General features: G+C 38.1%; 1 protein-coding gene across 2 annotated transcripts; it reads right to left on the reverse strand.

Annotated features, from left to right (window-relative positions):
- Window positions 1-5,255: 5,255 nt before the first annotated feature.
- recql (RecQ helicase-like) lies at window positions 5,256-23,435 on the reverse strand. 2 transcript variants are annotated; one of them, XM_063496012.1, is made up of 16 exons: window positions 23,278-23,435; window positions 22,438-22,489; window positions 20,087-20,314; window positions 19,819-19,998; window positions 19,608-19,714; window positions 18,540-18,738; window positions 18,273-18,439; window positions 15,759-15,840; window positions 14,953-15,101; window positions 12,853-12,970; window positions 12,615-12,753; window positions 12,436-12,527; window positions 12,111-12,327; window positions 9,547-9,676; window positions 7,563-7,702; window positions 5,877-5,987 (listed from the first exon to the last, which is right to left on the reverse strand). In XM_063496012.1, exons 2-15 carry the CDS (start codon window positions 22,445-22,447, stop codon window positions 7,598-7,600), a joined length of 1,923 nt encoding a protein of 640 aa, XP_063352082.1. In that variant the 5' UTR covers window positions 22,448-22,489; window positions 23,278-23,435; the 3' UTR covers window positions 5,877-5,987; window positions 7,563-7,597. The 2 variants fall into 2 exon arrangements, with proteins under 2 accessions (XP_063352081.1, XP_063352082.1); XM_063496011.1 differs by lacking the exon at window positions 7,563-7,702 and having other exon boundaries at window positions 5,256-5,987.
- Window positions 23,436-23,513: the final 78 nt, after the last annotated feature.

Genomic DNA, 23,513 nt, shown 5'->3' on the forward strand with positions numbered 1-23,513 from the left:
AGTACTCAAACTGCTGTAGTCTGTTCATTTTGTCTTCTTTTGTTCAACTTAACATTATGATAATGAGTGTTGTCTGTTTGTGAATGGATTTACTTAGTTTTGCTTTACCAGTCTGTAGAGAGTGGCATTTCTTTCTAATACACTGTTAACTTCTCAGTGTTTTTATCTTGTCTTGGAAGAAGTTCTGTGAAGTAGCAGTACAGAGGTAATATCAATTTTCAGGTGATTGTAATGAAAACAATGTTGGAATCAATATTTTTAATAAAATGTGACATGAAAGAATGAAGTAGCAGGGAGAAAAAAGTATAAGTATCTGAGAACTGTACTTGAATACAGAGCTTGAATAAATTACTGATACACAATGCATCACTGATCCCATTGCGAGGCTGATCATATCAAAACATAGACATTAACATTTATATTCTTTCCAGACTCTAACACTGCTTTGTTTGAGCTCAATTGCATGACTTTTTTTTTTTTTTTGGTCAAAATGGTTTTATTTTTTTAATTATCATTTCTGGATATTTTTTTATCAATACTTATCAACTTTTTTTTTAGAGTTTCTTTTCTTTCTTTCTTTTCTTTCTTTCTCTCTTTTTTTTTTTGCAATAACACACAAAAATGTCTTTAATGAAAAAGACAAGCACCCTTACAGTCAGTTTCCAAACTGATGGCACTTATTCCTTGATCTTTGGAAAATTATTTAGAATGTAATGCTTTTGCAACAATTTTTTTTTTTCAAATTGTGTGAAAGATAAACTTTAAAGTCTTTCTTTCACACATTATACTGATGCCTAATTTACAGCTATGGATAATCAGCCTAACCATAACATTCAGTCTCAGGATTTGTTAATTCATCGTTACCTAAGAAGCCTAAAAAGCAGGTTTATTTAAAAAAAACAAAACAAAAGAAAACAAAAGCATAGCTCCCAAGAATACTGTATAAGATGCAATCTTCCTGTGTGACCCACTTTGAACTTTAATCCAGGTTTCAGAGAGTGTGCTCACCTAATCCTCCAATAAACAAATCACATCAGATTTACCCTTGCTACCACTACTTAAATCACATTCCCGTAGTAGGGCAACTTCTGTTCAGTTCAGTTTTATTTATACAGAACCAAAGCACAAAAGCAGTTGCCTCAAGGTGACAATTGATTGCACACTCTCGTCTGTGTTGTTTATTAATGTAGCTGCTGCTTGGGGTTAATACTGACTCACGCTCCACAATGTCTGGCCATAATTTATACCCACCAGCCTTAAGGACTTATTGTCCTAAGAGGACATCTGTGCTGTACGTAGGGTACATATGCAAATATTTAGAAAAAAAGGAAAAAGAAAAAAAGCAAACATGATATAGTTTTACAAATTCCTGTATGCACAAAGGCACTGGGTTTGGGTGCTTTGTTCAGATTTGAGCATGAAATGATGTGATTTTAACTAAGCATAACGTAGATGTTTTTGTTTGCTTTGTTTTGTTTTTAAATAAAAACATTGCACAGTAGAAATGACTAACAATCTTTATTTGATACCCTTATGTGGAAACTGGGAAACAAAATGGTTATGAATTACATGATTGCTGTCTCGGACTCTAGTGATGTGTCATGTCACTAAAAGTATCTGCATGACCTGATACCACCACGAGCTCAAGATCAACACAAGCTTTCAGGGGGGCTTTCAGGTGGTGAGAGCTTTCAGTGGGCTAAACTAGATTAAAACCTGTTTGAGTTCTACTAGGTCTCAGGGACATATTTTAGTTGGCTATACACTGAAAATCTATATTCAAAAGGATTAAAAGGGTTTAAGTTTTATTTAGAATATAAAGTATTAGCAATTATACGTGTTTAAGCTGTAAATATTTTATAGATGAGAATATGAAATTCAGTTCCATTCAAAAAAAGTTAACATATATTTATTTGGTGTCAGGTACCAAGAATGGAAAATTAAATAAGGTTATCATTAAAAATATTACTAAATATAGTATACATAATATACATATTATACATATTTCATCAATCTTGTAAAAAAAATAGATACATTTATCTAAGCAAAATATTGACCCATCTCTGCACAGTGCTATCTTTTTAGGGTGTGCATGGTGTCAAGGTGGTGGGGCCCAAAGTGCTTTTTTTCCCAGACAGGACCCCAAATCTCAGGTGGCACCCCTGTGTAATAACAATTACACTGAGTTCTCTTCCCAGTAATTAATGACTCATCTGCCTTTCCCTCCTTTATCAATCCCAGCTTTAACTCTTCCACTTTTACTTCCTCCCTCTGCAATCCCACTTCAACCCTTAGCCTTTCAAGTTCCATATCAACCTGCAACACATCCATCAACCCCCTCCTTCATACTATACTTGGCACATCTGTCACTATTCCCTCTGTCACTATTACCAGTTATTAAGGAGGGAGGAGGGTCATGAGGAACAAGCAAAGCCACATGAATAGCCTTACACACTGTAACCTACGCAGTCCATGACCTTCACTTCAAGACCCTACTTGTGTGAGTGACATGTTGTATGTCCAGAACCACTGGACCATATAGCATGTACAGTTATGTGCAAAATAATAGCAATCTATTTAAAACAACAGAGGAAAAGTTCCACTTTATTTCCATAGCATTTAGCATTCCATAGCATTACAACAGCATTTATTTCCATATATACAAAGGCACTGGGAGCCGTGTACATTCAATCCCAAATGAAAACATGAACAATTTTGTCTGTTCTTCTCTTTCTTTCTTTTTAAACTGAAAATGAAGAAAAACAATGGGTTGTTCAAAAAAAAAATAGCAGTGTCTGCATTTTCATTTACAAACTGGAATATTTACAGTATAAACTGAAAATGAAATGAGGATTTTGCTTTTCCTTTAAGCACTGAATATTTAGTTGTATAACCATTATTTCTGGTCACTGCTTTACATCTGTGTGGCATGTAGTCAACTAACATTTAACACCTGCAAACAGAAATTGCAGCCCAGGCTGACTGGACTACACTCCACAGATCTTCTGCATTTTGGGTTTTGCATCAAAAACAGAATTTTAGAGGTCATTCCACAAATTCTCAATTGGATTGAGGTCCCGGGAAGGGGCTGTCCACTTTGCGACATCAATCTTTTTGGTCTGCAGCCAGGATGTTGCCCGCTTGCTGGTGTGTTTGGGGTCATTGTCCTGCTGAAACACACATTTTAAGGACATTTCTTCCTCAACATAAGTAGAGATGGACCGATCCGATATTACGTATCGGTCCGATACTGACCTAAATTACTGGATCGGATATCGGAGAGAAATCAAAAATGTAATCCGATCCATTCAATATCACAAAAGCACCTCACAAAACTTGCGACATAGCGTAACCCAGCTCATAACCTTAGCACGTCCGAGGAGTATCTCGTGGTAGAGCGTCTGTGGCGTTCAAGACCTGTCGGCGGTCTGGTTGAGCATTTGGAGCCTCGCTACGTGCTTCCAAACCAGCATTTAATCTCCGAGAAAGTTATCCCAGAGAAGTAAAGTAAGTGTGTAAGTTCATCTCTGAATGTTTGTAAAGCATTCCCAGCGAAGGCTGGGAGCGACTGCCTCTCACTCTCTCCCTCTGCTGCTGCTACTTCAGTCATGAAACTGATCAATAATCAGCTGATCGGCTTTTCTGTTGCGAGTCCCGTTGTTCTGACAAACCATCCTATGTCTCTCTTGTTAATTTATCGCCCACTTTGCGCCAGAAAGAGGAAACCAGCGGATAAACAACAGCAGCACGTTTAAGCTTGACAAGCTGTTGTTAGAATTTATTTATTACTTTCTACACCAGGATCCTTTTCTACCTAGCTGACAGCTGGTAACTGCGCAGGAGCGGTTCTAGCAAAGTTTTGCCAGGGGGCCAGGTAAGGCATTAACAGGGAAAGGGAGGCACAAATAAATAATTATCTTCCTTATTGTCATGTCTAGCTTTTAATAAATAATTATCTGAATCTTACAACCAAAGTTTTCATCTGATGTAAAATGTATAGAAATCCATTATTGTATATAGAACTATTAAGTCAAATTTATAACCTACTAAGCTATAGTACTTTTTCCTTTGGGAAGATACCATCTGTGCAGTCTGCAATTCTAATGAAGAAATATGTTGAATCTATTTAATTATTGTAGAAAAATTATTGATTTCTGTGCATTTTCTTTTACATGTGCATTAAATTAAAGTTGATTAGGTCAATTAAGCATTATGAGGCAGAGGGTGGGGGTTGGTTCCCTATTTTTATTTTTATTTCTTTACTTGGAGTTGGCAACCCTATTAGTTAGGTAGCTTAATATTTCCACTAAGTACTCTTTTAAATACCAGAATAGGGAGGATGGTGTAGGTTTAAGTTTATTAGATTGATCAGTATTGCTGATCTATGAAATATTTTGGGTGCAGAGTATTTTTTTGCATACAGGTATAACAGAATAGCTTTTGTTTTGTTTTGTTTTTTAAACTTGGGTATGAACTTAAACCAAATGCAGCAATATATTTAAAAAAGCATTTTATTGATTACAAAAAAAACGCTATATCGGATTTATATCGGTATCGGCAGATATCCAAATTTATGATATCGGTATCGGACATAAAAAAGTGGTATCGTGCCATCTCTAAATATAAGGCAACATGACCTCTTCCAGTATTTTTAGGTACTGAAACTGGTCCATGGTGCCTGTTATGCAATAAATGGGCCCCACTCCAAAGTATGAGAAACATCCCCAAACTATTATGCTTCCACCTCCATGTTTTACAGTCTTCACAGTGTACTGTGGCTTGTGTTCAGTGTTTGGGGGTCGGCTCACAAACTCTCTGCGACCTTTAAACCCAATAAGAATAATCTTGCTCTCATCTGTCCATAGAGTAACACACACACACACACTCACAGGTCCCCAAAATCAGTTGTCTAAAAAGGTGGCATTTTTTGTCTTAATTTTGTCTTTGTCTTAAACTTTTTGGCTTAAAGTGACAAACTCAAACGATCTCAAACATCCTACTCATCATCCTAGTCTACATTTTCATGATCATAATTTTTGGGCATATGATTGATTATTACCGAGTTATGCAATATCATAATTTCATGATATTCATGAAAATAGTGACTGCCATTAACTTTTATTACTTCCGTTACAATTTCCTGAGGCATAAATCATTTGACACAGGGGCCATAAATAATTGGTTTGACATGAAGTAGGTAATTTCTCTCTCTTCTGTCTTTATAAAAATAAATTTAAAAATATACAAGACATCCAAACAAAGTTCATTTTATTTTTATATTTAAACAGTAACAAAAGTCAGCAGTGGACCAGCTTTCTCCTGCCACTGATGCGTGTCCACAGGGTTCGAGCTGTCTGGGCAATGATCAGTCCACGGGGCAGGCGGAGGCTCTTCAAAGGCTCCCTGATACAAGCCAGCACTCCTGGATGTGTGGGCTGCCCCAAGTACTCGTGGGAAATGTTGTTTATTCTCCTCAGCTGTTCGCCATAATAATTCCTGAGGTCGCAGAGCTCCTCAGCTGCTGTGTCAGAGATGATGGAGGTCTGGGAAGGAGAGCTATGCACAGTGATATGGGTGGATGGACAGGGAACATGTCGTGTGGCTGCAGCTGTGTGAGCACAAGCTTTCCTTCGCATTCTCTGAGGGGTGCTGGATTTGCAACTGGAACAAGGTTTATCTGAATGTGACAGTGTTTTCTGACAATCACTGATTCCTACATGATGTACTCTGTTCATTTCAACATCCACCTCAATTATATGTTGAAATACGATAGGTTTATTCTTCTTTTCCTCTGCCTTTCCATATCTGTCTGGTCTCGCCATCTGCTTGTTTGTCTGGCTGACTGGCTTCAGGTCTTGTCTTCTCGATACGTTCCTCTTTTCTTTAAATATTATCTGTTTAGGTTGTGGAGGACAGTTGTCCTCCACAACAGTGGAGTCTAAGGTCATATTGACATCCTCTTCATTCACTTTAACAGCTGAGGTGTCCTGTAAACATGAAATTCAATGTTAGTGAAATCTTCATTCTGGAATAAGCCACTGGATGTACACATAAAGAGGCGAATGTGTCAAAATAGAGAAACCTTTAAAGTATCATGTTTATAAAGTGTATACAGCAACAGAATATTTAACCTACAAGTAACCAGGTTAAATGGAATGTGTTAGTTTGATGAAATGTTAGCGAGAGCTTGGTGAAACATGCTTCTTAGTGTAAAATCTGAATATTTAAGATTTTACACTAAGCCCAACAGGCTTGGGCGAGAAAATATAATCAAGATAACCTTTATTATGCCCAAGGGGCAATTTGCTTTGTAGCCAGCTGCATAAATAACACATCCACCAAAATTACATAACAGAATTTCAAAAATGAATAGTGGTAGGGACGAATGAGAATTTAAATCTGTTTGTTCTGCAACGAGGCAAGGAATACCTCCTCCCTGAAGGCAACAGCTGAATCTCTAAAAAAAAAAAAAACCCACAGAGGGTGTCAGGGCACCCTGAATCCTTTGTGACTTCAGGGTCGCCCTGCCTTTATACATGAGGGCAAGGTCATTTAGCTGCCACTTTGCTACACAATTTAAAAATGAGCTCCAGCCTCTTCTTAATTTTCAGGCTAAGAGACCCAAACCAGCAGATTAAAGAAAACGAAAACAGACTCAATAAAACAAAAACATTTTCATGAAAGTATTATCCACATTAAAACCACTTAGTTTCCGATACAAATACATACGCTGGTGAGTCTTTGCACATATGGTGTCTGTATTCACATCAAATTTAAACTTTTAATTAAGTATGGTGCCCAGATATTTATATTTCTCTACCCCCTCAATTTCTTGTCCATGAATACAAACAGGGGGCATTTTTTGTTTACAAAAATCAACAACCATTTCCTTTATTTTAAACACATTAATGTCAAGAAAAGACTGTCCACACCATGCTTACAAAGTCATCTACAACTGGGCCACGGTCACAATCTGTATCGTGGAGCAGAGAGAGACGATAACAGAGTCGTCTGTAAACTTGATTATATGTCCGTCCTGGTAGAGGCTCTGACACTCATTTGTATAAAGAACCAAAGTGGAGAAAGGACACACGCTTGGGGGGAAACAGTGGAAAATAAAAGCACATCTGATAAAATATTGTTGACTCTCACTTTCTGAGGTCTATCTGTTAAAAAGTCAATAAGCCAAGAAATCAGTCCAGAATCAAGATTAAATGTACGGGTGAGATGTCTTGCTAAAATATGGGGCTGAATACAAAAAGCAGGCAATAAAAGTTTGCTACACTATCCATGTGCTTCCAAACCATATAGAGCAAGGTGCACACAGCATCCTCTACCCTACCTATTACCTGTTCTATAGGCAAACTTGAGGGGGTGTAATTTATCTTGAGTAGCATGCAAAAGCTCATGTTTTACAAGCTTCTCAAAAGTTTTCATCACCATGGAAGTCAAAGCAACAGGCTGAAAATCAGGATTTTAAAAATGCGGTAACAAGTAACAGTGTTGATAGCACCATGCATACACAAGCAACTGTGAACGGAGTAGGGAATGATGAACTGTACTTTGTAAACTTGTCTTCTGGGCAGGTGAGAGAGGGCTATGGGAGATGTGTCTTGATTTTCTTGGACACAGTGGCATCTCCACAGCTCTGAACTGATCTCTTTCCCTCTTTGGATTTGCCCTTGCCACTGGAGACTTTTACCTGCAGGTCATTAACAAAAGTGCTTTATCCGAATAGGTTCACACCGATGTGGAATGTATGAGCCGACACTAGAAGGGGAGGACATGCAACAATCCAGGACAGCTGTATACAGGACAGAATCTGAATCAGTGCCAAAACAGGAAACCGTGAGATCTCAGAACAGTACTGCTGTAAAGATCTAATTTACAACCCCATTTCCAAAAAGGTTAGAAAAGATCCTCTGCATTCAAGTATTAAGTATTTCAAGTCTGAGGAGCTGTAGCTTTCTATATCAGTGTGGTTTGTCCACCAGCCATTGTTTATATAAACACAGATCCCTCCTCCCCTTAAATGGGAAAATTCACTTGTAGCTTTAATGTTCGGGTTTGTAAAGCACTGTAAAGCAAAGAGGACTGTGCAGAGGAGAGCATATTTTAGTTGGCAAGTTCTGTGAGTGTAGCTGTTGAATTGGAGAGTACATTGACAAGTAGTTTTACTTAGTTTATTCATAAAAAATGAAATGATCTTTTCTGAAGCAATTATAAAGTTTTTTGCTAATTTATTTATTTTTTTGATAGTGCTTGGAAACTCCAGGAAGAGAAGCAGCTGAACATTTGCAACCAATTTTTAGGCCTATTTATATGTGGCATAAATAATACATGCAGAGGTTTATGTCCCGAACAGAAGTAATGAAAGTCATGCATTTTTCTGTGTACCCTGTACCCATACCATTTACCTGTGTAACCCTTTTATAACCCATTTATATTAAATAGCTTTATTTCCAATTCAATTCAGTTTTATTTATACAGCGCCAAATCACAACAACAGCGCACTTTATATTGTAAGGTAGACCCTACAATAATACGGATGATCTGATATCGTCGTGTTGGTGTTGTTCCCTCATCATCATAATAAATGTTGTTCCAGGTTCAACATTGCAAGTGACCAATCACATTGCTGTGACATCATACAAAAGCCAAGCGATTCATTCATTTATGAAATTCCAATGTTGCAAGGACAATATGTATAATGCTTATCGTTTATTAAAGAACAGTATCCTGAAATGCAAAGAATTCAAATTGCTGGATCGGCGGACAGAGGCGGTTTTTTTTAACGGCGTTTTTTTCCGAAGTCGCAAAAGTATGACGTCACAACAATGTGATTGGTCACTTGCAATGTTGAACCTGGAACAACATTTATTATGATGATGTGGGAACAACACCAACACGACGATATCAGATCGTGCCAATAATACATACAGAGAAAAACCCAACAATCATATGGCCCCCTATGACCAAGCACTTTGGCGACAGTGGGAAGGAAAAACTCCCTTTTAACAGGAAGAAACCTCCGGCAGAACCAGGCACAGGGAGGGGCAGCCATCTGCTGCGATAGGTTAGGGTGAGAGAAGGAAGACAGGGATCTAAAACTGTTTATTTTGACTAGAGTGTCCTTATGACATTTTTATTCACTTAGAGCTTTTAAATAGAATATAAATGGTTTATTAGGCTCTTTTGGATTAGTTACTAATAAAAAAAATATTCCAAACAGTACAGAGCAGTCTGCTCACTCTGGAACATTTAAATCTGATCTGTTTGTGCTGTCACTCAGTCTGATTGTAGCTGTAATATCTTACAAATTGGAAATGTTTGTTCAAACCTGTTGCAAACAAAGACAGTGTGATGTACTAGCTAAAGTGAGTGTTTTAAAATTCAGGCCTAACTACACCCAACAGTGACATGAAAACAGATGTGATTTGTAACTTACTTTGTAGTTAGGGTTAGGTGTTATACTAAAAAACTCTCCTAAATGATGATCCAGACTATACTGGTAACAGAAGAATATGTTTTTTTCTTCAAACTTACCAAAGCAGCTCCGGCCCCTGCATCTCTCATCTTCACGCTTAGTGTGTGTGTCGGGTTCTTCAGCAGAGAAGCTTTGCGGCCCAGCTTCATGTAGAAGTAGGTGGTGTAAGGTGTGAAGCTGAAATCCTCTCTGAGGTCAACACATTGGGAAGAACTCTGTGTCAGACAGACTTAATGGTCACAGGACCAGAGCTTTACCTTTAATCCCATGAACTAGAGACTTACACAGCCTGATGGTTTGCCACAGTCAGTCGGGTCAAGCTAAGGTGAGTTTAAAGCTTTATTCAAAGAAAGTAAAAGTGAAAAGCATGTCTGGCCTTTAACTTCAGCTACTCCTCTCTATGGACTAAATATCAGGGCTCGCAAAATTTCAAAATCCCTGGTAGCCCTTCGGGCAGGCACTCTTCAGTTTTTGGTAGCCCAAAATAAATTTAAGTAGCCCGAATAAAAAAAAAAGAGGACAATTTTTTGATTGATGTTTTGTTTCCTTTACAATATTATACTTTAATGTATAATATTGTAAAGGAAACAAAACATCAGTCTAAAAATATTTAAAACACAAATTACAACAACAAATTACAATCATCAACTCAAATATTTGGTTCTAATTGAACAGAAATTTCTATGAACTTGCAAGAACTGTGTCAGATCCTGAATTTGAAATTTCCACTGAAATCACGGGTAAGAGGCAAGTGGAACCAAGCAGTGGTAGTTCACTCTTTGCAACATAGTACCCTATTCTAAACAGATTTTTCAGGACTTCTTGTTATGCTTGGTTTACTTTTAGTATGCTTTTTGCAATTGGTGTTTGTTCTGGGAAAGATACTGCAGACTGAGCAATAATGTATTTCTTGCATTTCTCATGGGTTCTGATGGGGTCTTTCTGAAAATGACTGGTCCCAGTAACAAAGGCGCTTGTCGACTCAGAAATCGAGGGAAACTCACAACACACCCGGCAGAACATTATGTTATTTAGCTCGTTATTTTCCAGCCACATAAATTCTTTTGTCCATGAAACCAAAAAAGCTGCGCTTTCTTTTTCCCTCATTGTCTGATTTGTCATAACTTTTCCGTTTTGTGGAAGGCTTTTCTTTGGCTGCCCCTTCTTCACCCTGACCTCTCTTGTTTGGCTCTGCAGAACTAAAATACCTGCCTAAAGCCATCTGCTCTTGCACACATACTTACCTAACGATCAGCAATTCTCTGCGCAATCAACCTCTATCACATGTTTAAGCTTGCTGCAGGAGATTTCACTTGTCATGTTTGATAGTAAGCTAACAATTGATAAGACGATGTCAGAGGAATTGGTGCGCAATTAATCTGTGACTTACCAATCAGTGCTGCCGCTCTCTACACACAGTTCGCGCGATCGCAAAGTGAAAGCAAAAAACAAGCGCAAATTCAAACGCGATTTCAATGTGTCACATATTGACAGTGGCTCATCGATGCCGATGACATAATTACTCATCTACATTTGTGAAAGAATGCAAAAGCATTGACATATCTTTCATTCCTATGATAGCCCGACGGGCAGGGCTGAGATGGATTTTGGTAGCCCGACTGGAAAAATCGCTAGCCCCGGGACGTCGGGCTAGCGATTTTGCGAGCCCTGAATATGGTCTGATTTCCAACACATAGTATTTGCAGAGGCTGTGTGATTTGAGGGGAACATCTCAATGCATTTTTGTTCTTTACATTGTGACAGGTTTGATCCTAATCAGAAAAGCTAGAATGGATAGTCTAAAAAGGGCCTGATGTTTTGAGTTCAATTTAATTTATTCTGCATTTCCTAGGCCCCACATCGGCAACAGTGCACCGGTTGCTAGCTTGAAGGTTAACCTAGTGTAGAGGAAGAAAATGGTATCCAAACTTGGTTAGCAGTTTGGAGGCACTTCATTGACACCAGTGGGTTTTCTTTGCATTTCTTTGCAGGAAATCAAAAATCTTTTCTGACGTGTCAGAAAAGAGAGCTGTGTCACACAAAGATGATCTCTTTTAGACCAAGAAGCACTCCAAGAGCACCAAATTCTGCTCAGGCAGCTCACTCTCTTCTCCTCAGTATTTACTTTTAGGGGTACATTATTGCATTTTGTTGTCTTTGTTCTTTTTAAATGTATTTTAAGAAGTTTGCAGTGCAGTAACAATAATGCATTTGGGGGTTAACTTTAAAGAAGCGCACATGTGAAATGTAAAAGTGATGTCAGAGATCAAATGTGACATGTTTGGATCTAAATGTAATGTGATATTTAGAATCCTTATATACCAGTATCATTTCCTGTGTAATGTTGCCAATACAATCAGAGGAAGCCAAATTTTAATGGATTGTTAACCTAAGCCTTCTCTAAACCCCATCCAAGGTTTTATCAGAATTCATTCAAAACTTTTCCAGCTATCGTCTCTACAGACAGGCTGACATACAGACATGCACACACTGGTCAATTAATGAACAAAAACAGAACAATAAATAAAGTCATCTTGAAAAAAACTGTAGTGAATTGATACTTAAATAAGAAAATAAAATCGAATTAAGCTAAATCCACAGAAAGAAACAAAGCATGAATCACCTGAGGTATCCCTGCAGGAGCAGGTGAACAATCACAACTTCAGCCTGTCGCCGAGACAGCGTGGTGGTCTGAATCATCTTCCTGTGCTTTGCAGGGCCTTTCCCCATCCATGCATCCACCAGTTTCAGTGGGGTTAGTTTCTCATCCATGGAGGCTGCAAGCTCCACAATCTGCACCACTTGCCTGGCATGTTGGGTAATGTCCACAGTGGGGTAATCTGGAGGGGGGTGTTAAAAGTGAGGTGATGGATTTAGGGCATATGATCTATATGGCTGACACATAAAGCAATAAATGTCATCAAAACACATCCCATCACCACCCACACCTTTTGCTTGACTGCAAGTATCACACATCTGGTTGCATCCTTCATCATCCCACACTTCATCAAAGTGAACTGCCATGAGAGAGCGCCGACACCTTCACAAAGCAGATATTACATTTAAGAATATATATTACATTTAAGACTGTGCAAATTGAGCAGCCCGCACTGACATCCTGTGCTACCTGTTAACATTCTGGCAGTAATCTACCATCTGCAGCAATTTCTGCTGACCAACATTCTCCATCACCACCATGGTGCTGATCCTGAAGATATCAGCGAAGCCGAAATAGACAATGCAGTCAGCCGGAGAGTCATCTCGACCTGGAGACACAACAGAAACACTTAACATCGGAATAATAACCATGAGTAATGCTAGAACGGTATTGCTTATGCTACCAATAGAAATTATAGGCTGTTTACCTGCCCGTCCACTCTCTTGGTAGTAGTTCTCAATGGACTTGCTGATGGTGTGGTGGATGACAAACCTGACGTCAGGCTTGTCAATGCCCATGCCAAATGCCACAGTGGCTACCACGACCTAAACAAACAAAAACGAAAAAAAAACACAACTCATGTGTTTTACAGATGCATTATTCAGTGAGCTGTTTACAAGCATGGAATGGAATATTTTTTTCAATCAGAGGCATTGCCCCTCTCTATGTATGGGGGAACTTCAGTGCTGATTTTGAACAAAATTGATATGATTTTTAGTTCAGATCACATTATTTATATAATATTTACAATAGGCATTTATCTTTTTTAATCAAGTCCAGATGGAAGGTTAAGTAGATAAATTAAAGTGAAATCAAAGGCCAATTGTGGACAAATTGTTAAATTAAGTCTGCTACCACCTCTGTACAGTAGGACAGCTTTGGACAATCCCAGAAGATTTGGAAGAGACCTGCAGATTTATTACTGCTCGTTCTCTGGCATGTCCCAGATCTTTAGAGGTACTGACATCCACTTATTGAGTGTAAATAAATATTTCTTATAAAGATTTTAGTCTTACTATATTCAGTAGAGTAATGAGCTATCTTTTAATAATTTTCTAAGCAAGCCAGAGTTATGCCTCCCTCCTCTTTCATTAGCTCTAGAGTTTGTGACCTAAGCCTACATCTTATCTTGACCTGGATAAAGGCTGATATCAGGATATTCAACTCATTAATTGTATAGGAAATTGGTGTCTATATATACAAAATAATGATTAAATACAGTAAATTCTCAGTAAATTCTCTTTGGTCAGTGACACCATTGGCTATCACAAATGTCCTTTGTTAGCCAACATCTTCAAAACTAATTTCTAATTAAAATTGCCATCTTACTTCCAATTTGTAATTTTTATAAACAGTAAAATGTATTTCTAAACACTATTTTCTTCAGTTTCCCATGCGCAATGTTAGAGGACGCTAAAGGATTATATCCTAATTTTTCTCTTTTTGTTATAGCTATAGCTGTCACATTAAGACTTACTATTTTGTATTCCTGATACAGTCCTGATATGTTTTTCAAACACACAAAGCAGTGGCTCTCATTGGTACGGAAGTGGATTAGGGCCACTGGGGGAAAAAAAAAAAGTGGGCTCGTCTTTTTTTTTTCTTCTTTTCCAGAATTCTGAGAAAAAAGTCAGAATTCTGAGATTAACATCAGAATTCCAAGAAAAAATAATTCTGGAAAAGAAGAAAAAAAAAAGATGTGCCCACTTTTTTTTTTTCCAGTGGCCCTAATCCTCTTCCGTACATTGGTTATTATGATGAACTCCTCTCAGTTTCAACATGTTTCAAGCAGATCATCGCATGGATTACTTCCAGCTGTTTCCCACCTACAATGATAGGATCTCCATTTAAAAGTGACTGCTAAGAGGGAACTGGCTCTGGACTTTGTAATCCTCATTCTTCCAGGTTGTTTGTGGCTTCGGATGCGCTGCTGTAGATCACGGAGCTGGAGTCATAAAACACCCTGAGTGTCATTCTGATTGCATTAAATGCTTTTCTTTTAAGTGCAATCTAAATCACAAAGTGCTGTTCAAAGAACACTCCTTCCACTCTACTTAATCTACATTTTTTCCATGCAAACCACCTCCTTAGTTTCGTATTCCAGGAAATAAGCTATGCTCACATCCCCCTTGAGTTCCTTTGTAATTTATAGTTCATTTTCTGACTTTGACATGTTGATTTCTCCCTTTACCTTCCTATTATCCCCTTTTATGCTATTTAAATCTAAATTTTAAGCTATGACTTAATTATTTATTTTGGGGAGCACTGACTGCAGTTTAAGCTGCTGCCATCTACAAAACTACAGAAGTCCAGAAATCCACTAAAACTGTTTTTAGAAGAATATTTTAAATCCAAAAATTAGCTTTTAGATATTATTAAAACTATGTGCTGAACCATTTATTGCAATTAAATAAAAAATTTTTGTGGAATCACTCCAGGCAATATTAACCATGAGGAGAAAATCTTGACCCAATTCTTATAGAAAATCTCAGCAGAAATGCAGCTGTGCATATGTTTCTTTACTAACCTGAATTTTGTTGGAGGTCCATTTGCGGTGAACCCGGGACTTGTCCTCAGAGTCCATGTTTGCATGGTAAGGATATGCCAAGATGTCTCTCTTCTGGAGTTCTGCTGACACCAACTCTGCATCCTTCTGAGAGAATACATACACAATTCCTGTGGCATGTATGAACAAAGCAGAAAATATTCATATATGATTATTATGTATAGAAATATTCACATTAAAATTGTCTATTCTGGCATGACTAAAAATACTTTGCAGAATTGAGGATATTAACCTTTTTTTAGCCATTTTCCACTAGTGCCCACTCAGCTCGGATTGGCTCAAATCAACTCAATTTTAAGGGTTTTCCATTAGGTGGTAATAAGTGGTAACCAGGTACTTTTTTAGTACCTATTCGTTCAGGCTTCCAAGCAATCTGAGACAATCAGAAAATGGAACAGACCGGATGATGCCAATTGGCCAGTCAGTGGTGTCACTGGGGTCATGAGAGTGACTCCTTCTCAAAAATCAAAACCACTATTTTTGAAACCCAGCATTGAGGGAATTGGCTAGACAAAAATCAATACCATGGTCCGCAAGTTTAACAGTAAGCCGTAGGCTGAGCAGAAGGTATACCATCGCCTCAGCGTCCTTCATTGTTTTGTTTGTGTAGTATACAAATGACAACCGCGTTGCTATAACAACCCATGCATGTACTCAATTTTAATGGAAAATCACCAAAACAGAAGAGAATCAAATTGAGTCGGCACTAGTGGAAAAATGGCATTAGTAATGTTTTATATATGCAGCAGTCTTGTTTGTCATAGTACCTGATTGGTCCTTGTATTTACTCTTAATCAGAGCAGCTATGTCATTTACTGATGCTTCACTGTCAGAATCCTTTATACGAACCTGAGAAGGAAATGAAACACGTGTTAAGTTTGTATGAAGATGAGGAGCATAGTAAAAAGAAGTTTATGAACCCTAACTCTTAACTTCTAGAGCACAGGTGTCGAAATCCAGGCCTCGAGGGTCGGTTTCCTGCAGGTTTTAGATGTGTCCTTGATCCAACACAGCTGATCTGATTTAAATGGCTAAATTACCTCCTCAACATGTCTTGAAGTTCTCCAGAGGCCTGGTAATGAACTAATCATTTGATTCAGGTGTGTTGAAATAGGGCGATATCTAAAACCTGCAGGACACCGGCCCTCGAGGCCTGGAGTTCTCCACCCCTTTTCTAGAGAATTCCTCTACAACCTTTTCGAACATTGTGTATTCATAGAGTATCTTCTGTCTGTAAGAGTTGTTAGATTAATGCATGATCCAAACCATTTCTTGTTGAGAAGTTGTATAACTTAACTTCTATAAAGGGCACTTCTACAGCCCAAAGTCATAGTCAAGGGGCTGAAAAGTGGAGCCAAAAACTACAGGCACTTTAGGCTGGTTTTAAAAGCCAGTAAAATACCAATAGAGTCCCATGTTAAAAAATACTAGCTCTACATTTTGACTGAAATTGTGTTAAGCGTTGGAGTTATCTGACAGAGTTGGTCACATTAGTGTTAGCCCAATTTAGCAGACATAACTAATGTAACTATACTCAGCTCACACATTTGATGTGTGAGAAAGCAAGTTGTATAAAGCTCTTTGAATGCTCAGATAGAGTAGAAATCCTTCCTTGCTGTTTGGCATTTTGTTTTATGTGCAGGTTCAAATACACATAATAAATAAATGTCTTTGTGATTATTACATTGTATCATGTCATCATCATGTTTATTTGACAAGGTTTTAACTGTTAAAACGAAGTCGATTTGATTTAGTTATTAAATCAAACCAAAAGTAACATCAATTTATTCAATACAGTGTTAATATCTGAAATGTGTTGAACTCCAGGCCTCGAGGGCTGGTGTCCTGCAGGTTTTAGATATCACCCTGTTTCAACACATCTGAATCAAATGATTAGTTCATTACCAGGTCTCTGGAGAACTTCAAGACATGTTGAGGAGGTAATTTAGCCATTTAAATCAGCTGTGTTGGATCAAGGACACATCTAAAACCTGCAGGACACCGGCCCTCGAGGCCTGGATTTCAACACCTTTGGACTAAAGTGTTTTTCAGTGACTAATGTAATGTACATACTGACGTTATACCTTGGAGTAACAATAGTGGTCTATTCAGCATATTTCCCCAACAGTTTAGCATATGTCCTGCTACCACCATAAATCAGTTTATGTTTGAGTATGAGGGATAATCATTTTGTGTTGGTTTCAAACTGGATATCGAGATTCATGTAAGTCTACCATTTTTGGTACCGACTACTGAAATTCTAGTACTGTGACATCCCCGCCCGGTGATGCTGGTGTCTGTCCTGTCAAGCGTGTGACAATGACAGTGTATTGACTGTTATTAATCAATTGTTTATTTTAAACTGATGTATTTTCATGTTTGTAATAACTATTCATTTGATATATCATTAACCTCTTGGCATGTCAGTCTGTATGAGGTCAAATTGCTTTTTGGACATCTCACAAATCCTGTTCTGTAAAGTGACAACAAAACTGGATTTTATTTCCAGAATATTTTTTATGTAGATTTTTAGGAAAAAATCATAAATAAACATTTCAGGGTAGAAATGTTTCCTTACAGCATAAAGTGAATAACTCAGAAATACTATATTGGCTGTCACACATTGGTTTGTCTTGACATGTCTTTGACAGCATAATAGACAGAAATGTCTTCAGTTTCCTTTGTCACCCATTTAAATAAAGTCAATGTAATTTCTAATAATTATTTTAATTTAAAAATTAAAAAAAATCTGTTGTTTTTGGTTTTAAATGTTTTGGGATTTTTTGGGGGTTTTTTCCAGGTCATTTTTTTAAACTTTCAGACTTTTGACCCTGATTTTGTGTTATGGGCACTGATCAAGAAGGGATGGGCAGGATGTATACTATTGATAGACAGATGGTGTGTCATGTTTGCTACAAGTTAAATATGAACATTTTGGTTGAAGATGGCCACCACTCCTTCAAGGGATGCCGTCGGCATTAGCCAACAGGTAAGAAAAACAGTTTCTGATTATCTTATGATGGACTATACTGAATGTTTGGAACATACTGATATACACTGAGTTAAAGACGTATTAAGGTATAAAGGTGGGGGATTCTAATATACAGAAATGAACGATTTCTTCACAGAGTTCATAGCTGTTGCGGCTTAGCAACCTACCAGCCAATCAGACAACAGTATTGCCTGTTGCTGGGGTAAAAATGTATATTTCTAAACACATCTTTTTATATTAAAAAATTTGACTGGCTAAGTGGATTTTTGAGTGCAGTGACAGTGCTTACTTCATAGTAGAGATTAGTTCGATTGAAGGAAGCAGTGAGCGTGATTGCCTGTGGCACACACAGGATCTTCTCGCAGTCTTTCAGGACACTACTGGTTGCTGTGGCTGTGAGGCCAAGGAGGGGCACTTTGGAGAACTGCCTCTTCAGGATGCCCAGCAGCTTATAATCTGAACGACAAGCACACAGATGAACCAGTATGCAGCACATCATAGTGACGGGGGAGGGGGGGGGTTGTTACTAAATATCATCTGAGGTCAGAATACTCACCTGGTCTGAAGTCATGACCCCATTGGCTGCAACAGTGCACCTCATCAACAGCAATACGACTCAGGAGGTTTGCTTTGTAGGCTTTCTCCAGACGAGACATTAGGAGCTTGCTCTTAGCAATTTTCTCTGGAGTCACGTACACCAGCTTGAAGGGGGCCTTTGGATCTGTCATTCCAGCCATAACCGTCTTAGCATGCTCCTGCGAACGTTGGAAACAAAAAACAAGCTGCTGTTTAGTGCCAGAAACATAAAGCTCTGCAGTTGTTGTGGATCATTACAGATGATCCATCCATGTTGTTTAGATTCCCTAAAGTCATCTCAGTTTTCATTTCTTGTCCACAGCAGAAGTGTGTGTAATGTTACTAAACGATTCTTGGACAGACTGGTGAACAGTGAGTGCAGTGGTCATGGTTATTTCATTGTTGCTTAAAGCAAAATGAAGACATGGTTACAAAATTAAAAGCAGTTGTCAAGAAAGTCAGTTTACTCATCAGATATGAATCTGATCAGCAGTCATGGAATATGCAGAGTGAATGATTTTGGATGATCTCTCACACTAGTTTTGTAAACCAGTGAAAACAAGATTACAGCACCTTGAGGCCCAACTATTGTTGTGATTGTGGCTGTACAAATCAAATGTTACTGAATTGAATAGAAGATCGTACCTGTACGTGTAGTTTTATTTTCTCCCTAAAACTCTGTTTTGCTAGTCTGTGCATTCACACACACATTTGCAAGTTCACTTTCATGAGACATACTATTAAACTATCAACACATGTGTACATCTGTCAAAAGCTATGGCACAGGCTGTCACAAAAGAAGGCTAGCTGGAGGGAGAGTGGATACGACCTCTAGTTTTTTTCCACTCTATATCTTTGGAATCACAACACATAACACAGTTGGCTAGCAGATTTTTTTTTCCTTTCTAAAAATCTGCACCCTTTCAGTAAAACAAACACATATTTCCAACTTGTAACCAAAATGTGGATTACAAAAGGCAATTCTTTTCTTTCCGCACACACGCATAATCCTCAAATAATCTTTTTCTACATGGCAGGCAGTTCTTACCCTGCTGCTGGATGCATTGAGCATGACTGCTGACACGTCAATAGTCTTCAGGTACATCAACTGGTCCTCCATCAGGGATACAAGGGGAGTGATGACCAGTGTAAAACCTGATAAATGATAAAAGTAAGAGAAATAAGTCCTAAGAAGAAGAGCATAAAACTGGAAGGACAGATGTTTTGTTCCAAAACTCTGCATGTGTGTCTCACTGTACCATTAGAACAGATTGCAGGAAGCTGATAGCAGAGACTCTTCCCTCTTCCTGTGGGCATGACCAGGAACAGGTCCTTGCCTGACATGGTCAGGTTGATGGCTTTCAGCTGCAAAGGTCTGAAGTTAGAGAGATGGAATGTGGCCTTCAGGTGCTGCTCCACGTTGCTGGACCATGGAAAATCTATAAAGCATGATGTTACTGCAGGTCAACACAGGGCACAGACGTGGCATATTTCTACAACTAGTTGTCTAGTCTGTCTGTCGAGTACCTGTGCCATCATATCGTTGCATTTCCTGCTTGCTCATCGCTGGCTTGGCTTCAGATGCCTTTGAGGCAGAAGAAGACAAAGGCTGTGCAGTGTCACAGGCCTCCTCCAGCTGCTGCAGCAGGGCATTCTTCCGAGAAGTGAGCTCAGCCTTTTTCTGCAGGATCTCTGCGAGCTGCAGTTCCACCGTGTCCAGCTCGGCCTCGACCGAGTCCAGCTCGACCTGCATATCTGAACAGCAACACCATGAACATTGGTAGCAGGCTCCAAGCACTTATTTGTTGTGTCTTTGGACCCCAAACAGTTCAGCAATGCCTGGATAATAACTAGTCTTGGGCAATCAGTTAACTGTTTTTCAGTTTTGATCATTGTCATTTGTCTGATCATTTCCTGATAACATTTAAATTTACAATAATTGACTACACAGCAGTGGGGAGTAGACTTTATCACAGTAGATGTCTTTCTGAAAGCGCTGTAACTGAGTTTAAGAATATAATCCACCCACTGTTTTCACCTTCAATGCCCTGTACCAACACAGAGCAGAGCAGCTACCTGAACGCTACTCCAACAGAGGTCGATTATGTTGTTAATGATTTTGCCTCCTCACTACGTATGACTCTGGAGACTGTAGCTCCTGTGAAAAACAGAGCCTCAAATCAGAAGTACTTGACTCCTTGGTATAATTCTCAAAAAAGTAACCTAACCATCTGGTTTGTTCAAAATCACTCATCCATTCAGCTTGCTCATGTCCAGAAGTGGCCACCAACAAATTAAGTCTGTAATTTTTTTTATTTGTATGGTTTTCTTTTGCTATTCTTACTGCATAAAGTTTTTAACTAACATCAGCTCTTTTCATAAATATAAACCCTTAAAACATCAGTTTGTTTGTACAATGCCCTTGTTGGAAGACAACCTCAAAAATGACCATTTCCTATATTTGCAGTGCTACTGGATTTCTTATATTGTTAATAGTAGAGTTTAAGACATGTCCTCGATTAACAACAACATATATTATTATTTTTGTGCACATAAAGCAAAAGAAGATAAAACTCCCACTCAGCTTATTCATGGCCAAAAGTGGCCACCTCCTGTTTACATTCATAAAATACAATAAAATAAATATATATATTGAAACTTTGTCTGACTTGACTTTTTAAATTAGCACCAGTCCTAGTCATAAAATTCAGAATTTTGACCCTTTCAAAACCAGTTACATCACATCATTCTGATGATTTACAAAGAGATAAAAGGATAGAATAATTATTTTTTACCAAATAATACAAACAATCTGATTTATTTTCTAACCATGATTGTAGTTAAATGTATATCAATAATTAACCTTATACGATTATATATGCATCATTACTTTTTTGAAAAAAGCAAACAAACAAAAACCTCCCACTCAGCTTGTTAGTGGACAAATGTGGCCACCACCTGTTTACGTTCACAAAATGTTATAAAATGAATATATATTAAAACAGTTTCCACTCGAGTTTTCAAATTGGCATCAGTCCTTGTCATGAAAACCAAAATTTTATTCCAATTCAGATTTTTTTTTTACCCTCTAAATGCTAGTTGGGTTGTCTATGTGTTAATAGACCTCTCTGCACTGAATCATACTTGTTATTAATCTCTGGCTCTCTTCCACAGCATGTCTTTTATCCTGTCTTCCTTCTCTCACCCCAACTGGTCGCGGCAGACGGCCGCCTCGCCCCCTACCCTGGTTCTGCCAGGGTCTGATTTTATCTTTGGCGGTGCACTTTTTGGTCCTACCTGCTTTAATTCATTCACCCTTTAGCTGACCCAAGAAGATCGGAAGAGAGTCTTTGTTAAAAGACAGTCATCTAAATTAAAAATAAAAGTCATAAAGGATTTCCTTTGAATTCAACCAAAATAGAATCTAAATAAAGAAACATCTTTATGACAGTGTGACTGACACTGACGTCTTGAAAACCAAAGGAACACTTTCATTAGTGTGTTGGGTATATCTGTGATACGTTATGTACCGTCAGCTCCTTTCATAGTGACAGAAATGTGCAGCATGTTCTCTCAGTGGACTGGTGTTGTTAGAGTGAACAGAGAAGACAGCCAGGTCTCACACCTACACAGTAACAAGTGCCCTGAGAATCACACCCCCACAGTTAATGATCTTATTCCTTCACCTCCCTCTGGAGTTGTGGCAGTGTTATCGTCTCCAGTCGCCATGCTAACAACATTGTCTCCAATACAAAAGCTATCACAGCTATCTTATCACATGTTTACATATCAGTACTGTTCATTGTTCACTGCTCCACAAAAAACTGAGCAAACAATTAATTGGAAAAATATAAAAAAGTATAAACAGAAATACTTACCTGTATTCATACTTCACAGTCTAATGTGCTCAGGAGGAAATCAGCTTTCAGGCTGTCACAGACATAAACCATATAAAAAATAAACTTTAATAAACAGTCAAGTTCATGATTTTCTATGATCATATGTATGACCGGAAACAACGGTAGAAAGTAGACAGAAAAGGTCGTCTTTCTACATTTATAAGTTTCATTTTTATTTGCCAGTGAGATATCTGAATGTAAAGCTGACTGCATTTTTGTCAGTGGTGTTCAGACCATTTTGTTTCTATTTATTTCTGTGAATGAGTACTTGGAGTCGTTTCTTTTTTCTTTCTTTTTTTAATTTATTACTCGTGTTAAAATTGGGGGAAACGTTCATGTTGTAATTTCTAAAGCAGACGATTTACTTCTAAATTTAATTAAAATTTCAGAATCAGAACTATAGCAAAAGTTTCTCCATATTACTGAGACTTAGCCAGCCACGTGAAATTCATTACGCTGTCCAGGCTTAATAGGCATAGACTAATATTAATCCCACAAACTTGTTACAGCAGCACAAAGGTCTGGACGTAAAATTAAATTAAATTACATTAAATAGGTAAAAATAATAAATGAGAAAAATAGTGAAAACGCCAAAAGACTCATGGTTACTACATGCAGTAAAAGACACTATGTCACAGATTTTTTTATATGCACATAAAGTGCATATAATGAATATTAATAAAGGTAACATGCTAGACTCTAAAGCGGTGCACCTGTTTGATCGCATAGTAGCTAGCTGCTAGTTTGTTACGGTAATAGCATCAGGAGCCTGGAGAGTGGTGTTCAGTAACTCAGTCTCCTCTAGCTCAAAGGACCCACCGTCATTCATTCACTTTCACTTTCTTGGTGAATTTAGCTTCTGCGACAAAACTTCGAAACGCACAAATTTCAATCGATTAACCATTGAAAAAACACTGTATCCACGACCACGTCTTCCCGTTGGAGCAGCTACTCAGTTGCTACAACAGACAGACGGACAAAAAGAAACTCGGAAGCATATGCATCAGAGAAGACTCGGGACATTTTTGCCCCGAGCTTAATCCACTAGGCTGTCT

Source organism: Pelmatolapia mariae, linkage group LG15 (genome assembly GCF_036321145.2).
Source record: "Pelmatolapia mariae isolate MD_Pm_ZW linkage group LG15, Pm_UMD_F_2, whole genome shotgun sequence".
In the NCBI taxonomy this organism is placed as follows: domain Eukaryota; kingdom Metazoa; phylum Chordata; class Actinopteri; order Cichliformes; family Cichlidae; genus Pelmatolapia; species Pelmatolapia mariae.